Raw genomic sequence first — 12,744 nt, 5'->3', positions numbered from 1 at the left:
TCTACCACTGAGCCAACCTGCCAGGGCCTTTCCTCTCTCCATTTTTAATTGGATTATTGCTTGTTTGTTGCTGAGCTTTGTGAGTTCTTTATATATTTTGGATATTAGCCCCTTATTGGAGCTGTTGTTTGCACATATCTCCCATTTAGTTGGCTGCCTGTTTGTTTTGTTGTTGGTTTCTTCTGCTGTGCAGAAGCTTTTTAGTTTGATATAGTCCCATTTATTTATTTTTGCCTTTAATCCCCTTTGCAAATGCAAAATTTTGTTCTTTTTTATGGCTGAATAATATTCCATTGTATGTACCACTTCTTTATTCACTCATCTGTCAATAGGTATATAGGTTGCTTTCATACCTGGGCTATTGTAAATAATGTTGTAATGAACGTAGGGGTGCATATGTCTTTTCAAATTGGTGTTTTGGATTTCTTCAGATAAATACTTGGTAGTGGAGCTGCTGAGTCATACGGTAATTTTGTTTTTTAATTATTTGAGAAATTTTCATACTGTTTTCCATAGTTGCTAAACTAACTTATAGTCCCATCAACAGAATACAAAGGGGTTTTTTTGTTTTGTTTTTTATTTATTTATTTATTTTTTACAGAGACAGAGACTGAATCAGAGAGAGGGATAGACAGGGACAGACAGGAATGGAGAGAGATGAGAAGCATCAATCACTAGGTTTTCATTGCGCGTTGCAACACCTTAGTTGTTCATTGATTGCTTTCTCATATGTGCCTTGACCGCAGGCCTTCAGCAGACCGAGTAACCCCTTGCTGGAGCCAGCGACCTTGGGTTTAAGCTGGTGGGCTTTTCCTCAAACCAGATGAGCCCACGGTCAAGCTGGTGACCTCAGGGTCTCGAACCCGGATCCTCTGCATCCCAGTCCAATGCTCTATCCACTGCGCCACTACCTGGTCAGGCAGAATACAAAGGTTTTATTTTCTCTGCATCCTTACCAACATTTGTTATTCCTGATGATAGCCGTTTTTACAGGTGTGAGGTAATATAGCTCATTCTGGTTTTGATTTGCATTTCCCTGATGATTACTGTGGTTAAGCATCTTTTCATGTACCTGTTAACCTTTTGGATGTCTTCTTTGGAAAAAGGTGTGTTTAGTTCCTCTGCCCAATAGATAACTGGGTTGAGGATTTCTATTTGTTATTGAGTTGTATGACTTTTATTAAGATATTTTGAATATTAACCCCTTATCACAATTAGGGGTTGCATATATTTTCTCTCATTCTGTAAGTGCCTTGTCTGTGATTTTGGTGTTCTATCCAAAAAATCATTGCCAAGATGAATATCAAGGAGTTCTTTCCTACATTTTCTTCTAGGAATTTTATATAGTAGGTCTTATGTTTAAGTCCTTACCCATTTTGAGTTTATTTTTGTGTATGGTGTAAGAGAGGAATCCAATTTTATTTTTATGTATGTGTTTATCCAGTTTTCATAGCACCATTTATTAAAGGGACTATCTTTTCCTCATAAGATATTCTTGGTTCCCTTGTCAAATATTAGTTGACCATATATTTGGGGATTTAATTCTGAACTTTCTGTTCTGTTCTATTGGTCTCTGTCTGTTTTTATGCCAGTACCATACACTGTTAATTACTATAGCTTTGTAGTATAGTTTGAAATCAGGATGTATGATGTCTCCCTCTCTGGATTTATTCTTTGTCAGGATTGCTTTGGCTATTTGGGGTCTTTTGTGGTTCCATACAAATTATTTAATCCTTTTTTTCTGTGAAGAATGCCTTTAGAATTTTGATAGGGATCACATTGAATCTATAGATGACTTTGGATATTATGGACATTTTAACTATTAATTCTTCTGATCCACAAACATGAAATGTCTTTCAGTTTGTGCTGTTTTTTATTTCTTTCGACAAAGTCTTGTGGGGTATTTTTGTACATATTTCTCACTTCCTTGGTTTATTCTTTTACTCAGCATAATTGAGACTGGTCCATAGTGCATGTAATATATCAGTAGTTTATTTCTTTTTAATGCTGAGTAGTACCCCATTGTTCATCACAACGTGTTTTCCCTTCATCTGTTGATAAATATTTGAATTATTGCCTCATTGTAGTTTTTTTTATTTTAATTTTTGATTACTTATTTGAGAGAGTAAGAGGAGAGAAAGAGAAGGGTGTGGGGAGAATGTGTTGTTCCACTTAGTTGGGCATTCATTGGTTGATTCTTGTATGTGCCCTGACTTGGGATTGAACCTGCAACGTTGGTGTATAGAGATGATGCTCTAACCAACCGAGCTACCTGACCAGAGCTCCCTCATTATAGTTTCAATTTTCATTCTCTTATTGACTAATGATGTTAATGTTTTATATATTCTTATTTGCCTTCCATGTATCTTCTTTGGTGACATCTGTTCACTTATCCATTTTTATTCTTTTTGTTTTGTTTCCTTACTATTGAGGTTTTTTGTGTTTCTTTTTATAGAGACAGAGAGAGAGAGAGAGGGATAGATAGGGACAGACAGACAGGAATGGACAGAGATGAGAAGCATCAATCATTAGTTTTTCGTTGCGACACCTTAGTTCATTGATTGCTTTCTCATATGTGCCTTGACTATGGGCCTTCAGCAGACCGAGTAACTCCTTGCTCGAGCCAGTGACCTTGGGTCCAAGCTGGTGAGCTTTGCTCAAACCAGATGAGCCTGCACTCAACCTGGTGACCTCGGGGTCTCAAACCTGGGTCCTCTGCATCCCAGTCCGATGCTCTATCCACTGCGCCACTGCCTGGTCAGGCCTTACTATTGAGTTTTGAGAATTCTTTATTCTAGATGTAAGTCCTTTAATATGTGACTTACTAATACTTTTCTTTTCTTTTTTTTAATTTTATTCATTTTAGAGAGGAGAGAGAAAGGGAGAGAGAGAGACAGAGAGGGAGGGAGAGAGACAGAGAGAGAAGGTGGGGAGGAGCAGGAAGCATCAACTCCCATATGTGCCTTGACCAGGCAAGCCCAGGGTTTCGAACCGGCGACCTCAACATTTCCAGGTCTACGCTTTATTCACTGCGCCACCACAGGTCAGGCCGTGACTTACAAATACTATATTTCTCCTAGAATGTCTTCTTTGACTTATCTTTTCATTCTCTTAACACTGTCTTCCAAAGAGCAGAAGTTTATTTTGATTAATTCTAATTTATCAATTTTTATTCTTTTGTGGATCATGCTTTTGGTATTGTGCCTAAGAAACCTTTTCTTAACCCAAGGTCACAAAAATTTTTCTGCTTTGTTCTAGAAAATTTGTAGTTTTTGTGACATCTTAGGACAAGCGATGCAGGCCACCAGCCATGAAAACTGAGTACATCCAGTACATGGCTGGAGGCAAAAGATAAAAAACCGTTAGAAATGTAGCAATATTTTCCACTGAACTCTATGTACCCAGAACAAGGAAGCCCCTACCCTAGAGACTTAGCCAAGAATGAGGTCAGCTAACCGCTCCTCTCCTGCCCTTGTAAAATGCTGTTTGCTTGCTCAGCCTAGATAGCCACCCTATAAAAAGGAGCCATTTTAGAAGCTCGGGGCTGCAGTGTTCCCTTGCGTGGGTTGCCTGCAGTCCCTGCACAGGTTTGCAATAAAACTTATAAAATTCACTTTGGGTTTGCTGTGGTCTGTCTCCTGGGATGTAACAGTTTTCAGTTTTACTATTAAGTTTGTGATCATTTTGAGTTAATTTTTATATGTAGTACAAGGTATAAGATGATTTTTAATTTTTTGCATGTGGATATCCAGTTGTTCCAGCAACTTGGTTCTTTTTTATTATTTCTTTTTTGTATCTATGTTGCTATTGTCCTTATCTCTTTAAGCACGTTTATCAAGAGTATTTAAAACTTTTGGTCATAGGTCAAATTTCCCAGGAAACAGATTCTGAGACTGAAATTTGGTAGCAAGAAGTGGGGGCAGCAGGATTGAGCAGAGAGAAAAGGTCAACTGAAGTAGTTGCAACAGGAGCCTTGGCCAATCCTATACAGAGTTCTGAAACTAGAATGGCTCTTCAGAGATGTCCTAAGTTTAGGTTCGAGGGCTATGACATTTCAGATCTGCCTCAGAAATTAGATGTGGGCTCTGCTCAGGGAGAGGAACCATGGGTGAGGAAGCTCCCTTTAGCTAAAGGCAGTTTGTGGAGGGCCAACAATGGCAATACTCCCAATAGCTGGGGTAGCTCAGTCTTAGAGAGGAGAGCTGTGTGACAAAGCATAGAATCCACTCAGTCTGTTCTGAAACTTCTGCTTCAGATGGAGTGTGTTATCTAGTCTGTTGTATTTCTTTTTCTTTTTTTAAGAGAGAGAGAGAGAGACAGGAAGGGAGAGAGATGAGAAGCATCAACTCATAGTTGTGTCACTTTAGTTGTTCATTGATTGCTTCTCATACATGCCTTGACCTGGGGTGCTCAAGCAGAGCCAGTGACCCCTTACTCGAACCAGTGACTTTGGGCTCAAGCCAATGACCTTGGGCTCATTTTGAAGATACCACGCTCAAGCTGGTAACCCCGCACTTAAACTGGTAACCCCGTGCTCAAATCGGAGATCGTGGGGTTTTGAACCTGGGACCTCAGCATCCCAAGTCAATGCTCTATCCACTGTGCCATCACTGGTCAGACAGTTATATTTCTTTAACTCTTCGCACGTCTAGTTATTTTAACCTGTGTGCTTATATTCCCCGGGGGATGTCAGATACTTTGTCTAGTAATGAGTATTAAGAGTAACGCCAAAGGCCAGTTCATAATCTATGTCAGTTCCAATCAGAAAGAGAGAGGAGGGCATGAGTGCCAGGATGGAGATTCCAGACACCCTGAATCAATCTTGATTACTTCACTGAACAAATCCTTGGCATGATTTACCTGTCATGTTGGTAATGTTTGTGTTGATTTTTGTATATTAATCCTTAATCTCGCTGAATTCTCTTAGTAGTTTTAATAATCTGTATATCAGTTCTCTTGGATTTTCTATGCAGATATCATCTGTTAATAAGTTCTGTTTTTCCTTTCCAGACAGATGTGTGTGTGTGTGTGTGTGTGTGTGCGCGCGCGCGCGCATACACACATATCTTAGTGCATTGGCAAAGTCTTTAGTATAATTTTTTTTTTTTTCATTTTTCTGAAGCTGGAAACAGGGAGAGACAGTCAGACAGACTCCCGCATGCACCCGACCGGGATCCACCCGGCACGCCCACCATGGGGCAACGCTCTGCCCACCAGGGGGCGATGCTCTGCCCATCCTGGGCGTCGCCATGTTGCAACCAGAGCCACTCTAACGCCTGGGGCAGAGGCCACAGAGCCATCCCCAGCGCCCGGGCCATCTTTGCTCCAGTGGAGCCTTGGCTGCGGGAGGGGAAGAGAGAGACAGAGAGGAAAGCGCGGCGTAGGGGTGGAGAAGCAAGTGGGCGCTTCTCCTATGTGCCCTGGCCGGGAATCGAACCCAGGTCCTCCGCACGCTAGGCCGATGCTCTACCGCTGAGCCAACCGGCCAGGGCTTTAGTATAATTTTGAATAACTTTAAAGGAATTTCCTTTACATGAACTAGGTTGTTTGCTGTTGGGTTTTGGTATATACTCTAAGAATAAGTTTTCTTCTATTCCTTTTTTCCTTTTTTTCTAAAATCATGAATGGATGTTAACTTTTATCAAATGCTTTTTTTTTGCATCAGTTGAAGTGATGATATGGTTTTTCTTTTTGACCTTAATTACATTCATATTTAATTTTTTGAGATAAAATTCTAATAACACCATTTGCACCATTTAAAAGTAGTATACAAATTTAGTGGACTTCGGTGTACAGATATTGATCGACTTATGACCTATGCAACTTAACGACCATTCGACTTTACAACCAGAATCGCTAGCCATGACTGCTCCGTGTCTGGCAGCGCAAGCGTTGCCCAGCTGGATGTACGACAGTGCGGACCAGCTTCCAGCAGCACTACCATCTCCGCGTGCACCATTTCAACTGTTATCCCAGACTTGGTACAGCAATTTGTGTTTTGTGTCTTGGATAGTTTTCATCAAACCCCTCCCAAGATGTCTACCAAGAGGAAATTGTCTTTGTCTACAGCTCAGCCTGCCAAGAAGGAAAGAAAGGCCATCGATCTTGACACGAAAATGAGCGCAGGCTCATCCAACTTGAGCATGGGTTCACCAGCTTGAGTGCAGGGGTGCTGACTTGAGCATGGGATCATAGACATGACCCCATGGTCGCTGGTTTGAGCCCAAGGTCACTGGGCTCTGCTGTGAGTGGGGCCACTCACTCTGCTGTAACCCCCTGGTCAAGGCACATATGAGAAAGCAATCAATGAACAAATAGGAAGGAGGAAAGAAAGTGAATGTGATCGCACATGTTTATGAAAAAACCAACTCCGGTAACCCCAACTGCTGCCTCAGATGACCACATCAATGATCCACAGCCAAGCACCAACGGCCAATAAAATGTTTTGTATGTGTTTATATATTTTGATATGTTTTGCAATTGGGAAAATGTTTCCTGTGGTATTTTTTACACCTGTATTTTGTATTTTTGTATGCACCTGTATTTTGTAATTTTGTATGTTTTGCAAATATTAAACCAGTTGTACTGGTAATGTAGTGTTTCAAACCTGACAAATGTAAAAATAAGAAACAAAATGGTGTAGACATGATACAAATGGCATAAAATGAACAAAGAAAATTATGATAAAATATGACTTAAAGATTTTTATAACATCATTTCACAGTACTGTACTTATAGCCTACTCAGCTTACGACCAAATCGTGTTATGACCGGTCTGTTGGAACCAATCGTGGTTGTAAGTCGAGCACTAGCTGTATTCACAATATTATGTAGTCATCACTATTTAATTTCAGAACATTTCCATTTCTATGTACCGTTTTACTGTTAAACTACCCTTTCATTACTGGATTTAACACAATTTGGTCATGGTTTACATTCTTTTTTCAATATATTGCTAGGATTGTATAATACCATATTTTACAGAAGTTTTCATAATGAAATTTTGTCCCTGTTTTGTTGGTTCTTTTCACAGCATCTCTGGAAGTTGATGGTAGAAGAGTCAGATTTACTGGGTCAGCTGAAGGTAAGAGCTTAGCAATTCTATTCACTCATAAAGTGATGCTGGTAGGCAGTGACTTCATTCTCTAGCCTCTCCTGGGAGCACTGGCTGCCTGTACATACCCAGATTTCTAGAGTGGCCTGATATGTCCTCAGCCACGTGGGCCAACTCCACCTAATACTACAAAGTTACTGCAGTACAAGTCTTTAGCTGTTAACTTTCTTCTGGCATAACTGTTTTCACTGAAAAGATGAATCCAAAGACACACCGGACATCCTGCCATTGAGGGATTACTAAAGATGCCCCTTTAAGATGCCAAAAGTCTGTATATCCTTTTGTAGGTTAGCTCAAATTCATGAGATTTGGAAATTATATGTGTAATTCCAGTAAGATAGTAAGGGGCTCATGACCCTACTGAATTACCAAATTGTAAATTGAAATTCTTTCTGCAGATCATTAAAGACTTTTACCTTCTGGGACGTGGAGAACTGTTTCAGGCCTTCATTGACACGGCTCAGCACATGTTAAAAACACCACCCACTGCAGTAACGGAACATGGTAATTGCCCTGTGGGCCTGAGGATTACCAGCTTACTGAAGTTGTAGGGTATTTCTTGGCTGCTGCTGCTGAACCATTTAGGCCTGCTTCTCAAAAGAGCAGCCTGGTGAGTTACAGAGCAGTGTTTCCAAAGATGGAGGGCATTTCAGGTAGGCTTCACACTGAGGTCACTGGGAGCGGCCTCTTGGCTTATGACCTTTCCTGGAAGAGATGGTACATACAGGCTTTCAAACCAGCTATTTTATCTCATCAGATTATAGTCATATATTCTTTATGAGACATACAGGAACTTATTGCCACTTACTGTATTAAGATTCTTTAGGTTGCCTGACCAGGCTGTGGCGCAGTGGATAGAACGTCAGACTGGGATGTGGAGGACCCAGGTTCAAGACTTCAAGGTGACCAGCTTGAGCCCAAGGTCGCTTGCTTGAGCAAGGGGCCACTCACTCTATTGGAGCCCCCCATCAAGGCACATATAAGAAAGCAATCAGTGAACAACTAGGTGCTTCAACAAAGAATTGATGCTTCTCATCTCTCTCCCTTCCTGTCTGTCCCTCTCTCTGTCTCTCTCTCTCTCTCTCTCTCTCTGTCACAAAAAAGAAAAAAAAGAGAAAGACAGGGAAGGGAGAGGGGGGAAAGGAAAGAAGGAAGGAAGGAAAAGAAAAAAGAAAATGGGGTAGAGGGAGAGAGAGTTACTATATTTCTAGCTCTACAAAACAATAGACATGCACTATACTTAAATAAAACTTTTTTGGTTGCAAATATCAGAAAATCCAATTCAAACTCACTTGAACAAAGTGGGGAAATAATTCAATGATTTTTATAACTGAAAAGATCAGCGGTATGATGGCTTTAGGTAGAGTTTGATCCAGTGGCTCACATGATACCTTCAGGACTTGGTGTTATTCCATCTTTGCCTCTACCTTCTCAGACAGACCTGTTCCATACCATGGCAGGATGGCTTCCAGCAAAGCTTACATGCTACTAAGTCCCTGTTTATCACAGTTGCAGATACATGTGTGTGCCCACACACCCCCACATAAAGCTGTACTCTTTCAGTCTGAATAGTCTCTTAATTGACCTGGCTTGGATCATGTTCATACCTCTAAACATAATAGTGTAGAGTATTGTATTCCATTTAATCATTCCATTCCTGAGTCCCCTGTTGACCCCAAGGATCAGGTACTGTCAACTGCACTGTACTGGGAAGGGGTGATTCTCCAAGGAAAATCAGGATGCTGTTACCAATAAGAGGAGGAGGAACGTGCTAGTCCAGCAAAAGCAGCTGACATCTACTGTGTCCAGCTGTTAGTGTTAGGCAGTCTGGAAGAGGTGGGAAGCCGGAGGAGTCTGGGTTTGTTATGTAGCCAGGCATTCATGTCAGCCCATGTGTTCTTTCTTGCAGATGTGAATGTGGCCTTCCAACAGTCAGCACACAAGGTGTTGCTAGACGATGACAACCTTCTCCCGCTGTTGCACCTAATAATTGAGTACCATGGAAAGGAGCATAAAGGTTTGCCATTCTTTCTTGCTTCTGTTCCTACTGGTCATCTCTTCTCCCATCTCTGCTTCCATCCACCTCCACAGAAACCGTATCCTTTTGGACCTTAGAAACCACGTAGCCCAAATTTCATACAGGAGAAAAGGGAAAGAAGTCCAGAGAGGCTGAGGGAAATGCCTAGGCCATGGGTTTTGTTTGTGTCTTGCTGTTGGAATTGTCTTTATTTCAAGCCACCAGACTTGATTGCTGAAAGAAGATTCGCTAAAGGACCTCCTATGAGAACTTCACATAGAGTGTCCTTGCCTCTGCAAGCTCTCTTTCTGTCCCCTTTATGCCCTGACACTGCAGGTTGTGTGAGCACTCACTTCATAAATGCTGATTACCTGTTGAAGCTCTGGTTCTAAATTAGCAGAGTCTGATCTAGACATCCTTTCTTCTCTTCTTGACAGATGCTACTCAGGCCAGAGAAGGGCCTTCTCGGGAAACTTCTCCTCGGGAGGCCCCGGCATCAGGCTGGGCAGCCCTAGGCCTTTCCTACAAAGTTCAGTGGCCACTGCACATTCTTTTCACTCCTGCTGTCTTGGAAAAGTGAGTATTTCTGAATTTCTCTCAGGTAAATATGACCCACCTTACTTCCAAGGGAACAAAGCAGGAATAGAATTGGTGGGAGAATAATAGCCAAACCCTTAAAATAATGAGGGTTTTTGCCTGATCAGGCGGTGGTGCAGTGGATAGGGCGTCAGACTGGGATGTGGAGGACCCAGGCTTGAAACTCCGAGGTCATTGGCTTGAGCACAGGCTCATCTGGTTTGAGCAAGGCCCAAGGTCGCTGGCTTGAAGCCCAAGGTCGCTGCCTTGAGCAAGGGTCACCTGCTTTGCTGTAACTCACCGATCACAGAACATATGAGAAAGCAATCAAATGAGAAACTAAGGAGCCGCAGTGAAGAATTGATGCTTCTCATCTCTCTCCCTTCCAGTGTGTCTGTCCTTCTTTCTGTCTCTGTCACACAATAAATAATTTTTTTAAAATGAGTTTTTGTTTTAATGACAAAATAACAAGCATTTCACAGGCTGCCAGTTTGTGGCCCCTGGCACATATAGTCTTTGACCACATTGAGTATGGCCTTTGATAATTCCATCAGACTGGCAAGGTTCTTCCCTTTTAAAATTTTTTATTTACTTGGGAAGACTTTCTAAGCTGAAGTGTCTGGTATGGACTTTAGCCATTGGGGTATTACCCCAAGGAGAAGCAGTGGAGACAGTCAAGCTAGGAGGAGGGCAGAGTAAAGAAGTGTTACCCCAAGGTGGTAAGACTCTTGGGTCAGCTTTGGTCTTTACCCTGAGAGTCTGCCATGTACTGTTGCTTGGCCCTGTCAGGACCTAATGTCCCTAAACCAGAGGGAAACTAGAGCTCTAGAGAAAGGAAGCAAGAGAAGCATACTTGACTGGTGGTAGCCTCTGAAATCCATCCCCAAGCCATTTCAGGAATGTCCCAAATCCTATCACAGATTCCAGCACTTGACCATGGTGGCTGGAGGATGGAAACTGTCATGCTCAGCTAGGGGAATGGAGGAAAGAGAAATGAACAAATGGGCCTCTTTTAGTCCCCCCTCTTCCAGTTCACAACCCCCTACACTTTTGAGGGATAGAGAAGCTTAGGGCATGAGAGACTAGGTATAAATTGGAAAATATAAGGCTTGTTTAGGGGAAAGCTTCTGTGTCAGGTTCAGAGCCCACAGACCCAAGTCTCTTCATCTCCTTACTTGATATGGTCTGAATACCTTAAAGAAATCAAACTCAGTATTTTTAAAACATTTTATTATGAAAATTTCCAAATAAAAACAAGTATGGACTATAATGAACTCCCATGTACACATTATCCATCTTTAGTAACCACCCACATTATGAGACTTGTTTTATTTGCTAGTACCTGTCAAGCAATCCTAGACATGTCATTTTGTTCCACCACTATGCAATTCAGAAAGGCATGTTTTTTAACATAACTACAATGCCCATTATCATGCCCAATAAAATTAGTAATTCCTGCCTTGGCTGGTTGGCTCAATGGTAGTGTAGGCTCGGCATGTGACTGTCCCAGGTTTGATTCCCAGTCAGGACACACAGGAGAAGCAACCATCTACTTCTCCACTCCCACCCCTTCCCCCTCCCTCTCCCTCCACAGCCATGGCTCGATTGGTTCAAGTGAGTTGGCCCCAAATGCTAAGAATGGCTCCGTGGCCTCCACCTCAAGCGTTAAAAATAGCTCAGTTGCCAAGCAACAGAGCAACGGCCACAGATGGACAGAGCATCACTGATAGGGAGCATGTCAAGTGAATCATGGTGGAGGCACGTGCGGGAATCTGTCTCTCTGCCTCTCGTGCTCTTGCTTAATAAAAAAATAATAAATAAAATTAGTAATTCCTTATTATCTGATATCCAGTCCACATTGAAATTATCCCAGTTATCTAAAAAAGTCCTTTTATAGTTGGGTCTATTTAAATCAGAATCCAAACAAGGTGTCCTATTTTAAATATGTTGTTCCATTAGAAATGGGTAATTTTTATTTTTTTACTTTTTTTTACAGAGACACAGAGAGTCAGAAAGAAGGATAGATAGGGACAGACAGACAGGAACAGAGAGAGATGAGAAGCATCGATCATCAGTTTTTCACTGTGGCACCTTAGTTGTTCATTGATTGCTTTCTCATTGTGCCTTGACCATGGGCCTTCAGCAGACTGAGTAGTAACCCCTTGCTCGAGCCAGCAACCTTGGGTCCAAGCTGGTGAGTTTTTGCTCAAACCAGATGAGCCCACGGTCAAGCTGACGACTTCGGGGTCTCGAACCTGGGTCCTCAGCATCCCAGTTCGGCATTCTATCCACTGTGCCACAGTCTGGTCAGGCAGAAATGGGTAATTTTTTAAAACTAAATGAGTAGTGTCTTCTGTGTGCCTACCTGAGAATAAGTAAGTATGCTCCTGGGAATCCCTGCTCCTCCCGTGTGTCTTCTCAGTCCATAGCTCAACACTGGGCAGTGAGCCCCGAGCTTGCTGCAAGGGCTCTCCATGAGAGGAGCTCTCAATTTTATTTTCTCTTTGGTTTTGAGGGACGGAAAATCAGATTAACCAAAATCCTTGGTTCCTAACATACTCCTATTATAGGTCCTTGCAAGACCCTCCTTCCTTTCTTTCTAACATACACTCATGCACCATAGATCCACTTCCCAGCACAAACACTAGAACACTGACGATGTCCAGCTATCTGTGTGGTCTTCCCAGTGCTGCCCTTTGCCTCCCACATCACAAACTGACCACTATCCTAAATGTTATGTTTTCTTTCATATATATATAGTTTCATAACATCTGTATATGTATTCCCCCAATGTAGACTTTTTTCTATTTAGTTGTTTTAAGCACTATAAACAGGAGTAAGAGACTATATGTAATCTTTTGAAATTTACTTTTATTCAAAATACTACTGGTAGTCATTTTGTTGTATTGTACAGCTGAAGTTCCTATGATGACCAGTCTATCATATAAATAAACCAGTGTATTTGTCCACATCTCTAGCCATCTCCTAACTGCCTTTTGGAGAGGGATGGGTGGCACCAAGTCCCAGGATCTGTCGT

At 41.9% G+C, this 12,744-nt stretch overlaps 1 protein-coding gene across 3 annotated transcripts in view; it reads left to right on the top strand.

The window, feature by feature from the left end:
• The window catches only part of TUBGCP4 (tubulin gamma complex component 4), a 52,049-nt gene that overhangs the window by 34,307 nt on the left and 4,998 nt on the right, over nucleotides 1-12,744 (top strand). For all 3 annotated transcript variants that reach the window (XM_066276879.1, XM_066276878.1, XM_066276876.1), the window contains 4 exons: nucleotides 7,034-7,084; nucleotides 7,513-7,618; nucleotides 9,024-9,131; nucleotides 9,569-9,707. In XM_066276879.1, the coding sequence (XP_066132976.1) occupies nucleotides 7,034-7,084; nucleotides 7,513-7,618; nucleotides 9,024-9,131; nucleotides 9,569-9,707 (404 nt within the window). The remainder of the gene's footprint in view (nucleotides 1-7,033; nucleotides 7,085-7,512; nucleotides 7,619-9,023; nucleotides 9,132-9,568; nucleotides 9,708-12,744) is intronic.

The sequence above is a fragment of the Saccopteryx bilineata genome, chromosome 4 (genome assembly GCF_036850765.1).
Source record: "Saccopteryx bilineata isolate mSacBil1 chromosome 4, mSacBil1_pri_phased_curated, whole genome shotgun sequence".
Taxonomy (NCBI): domain Eukaryota; kingdom Metazoa; phylum Chordata; class Mammalia; order Chiroptera; family Emballonuridae; genus Saccopteryx; species Saccopteryx bilineata.
This window is presented reverse-complemented; position numbering and strand designations above follow the sequence as displayed.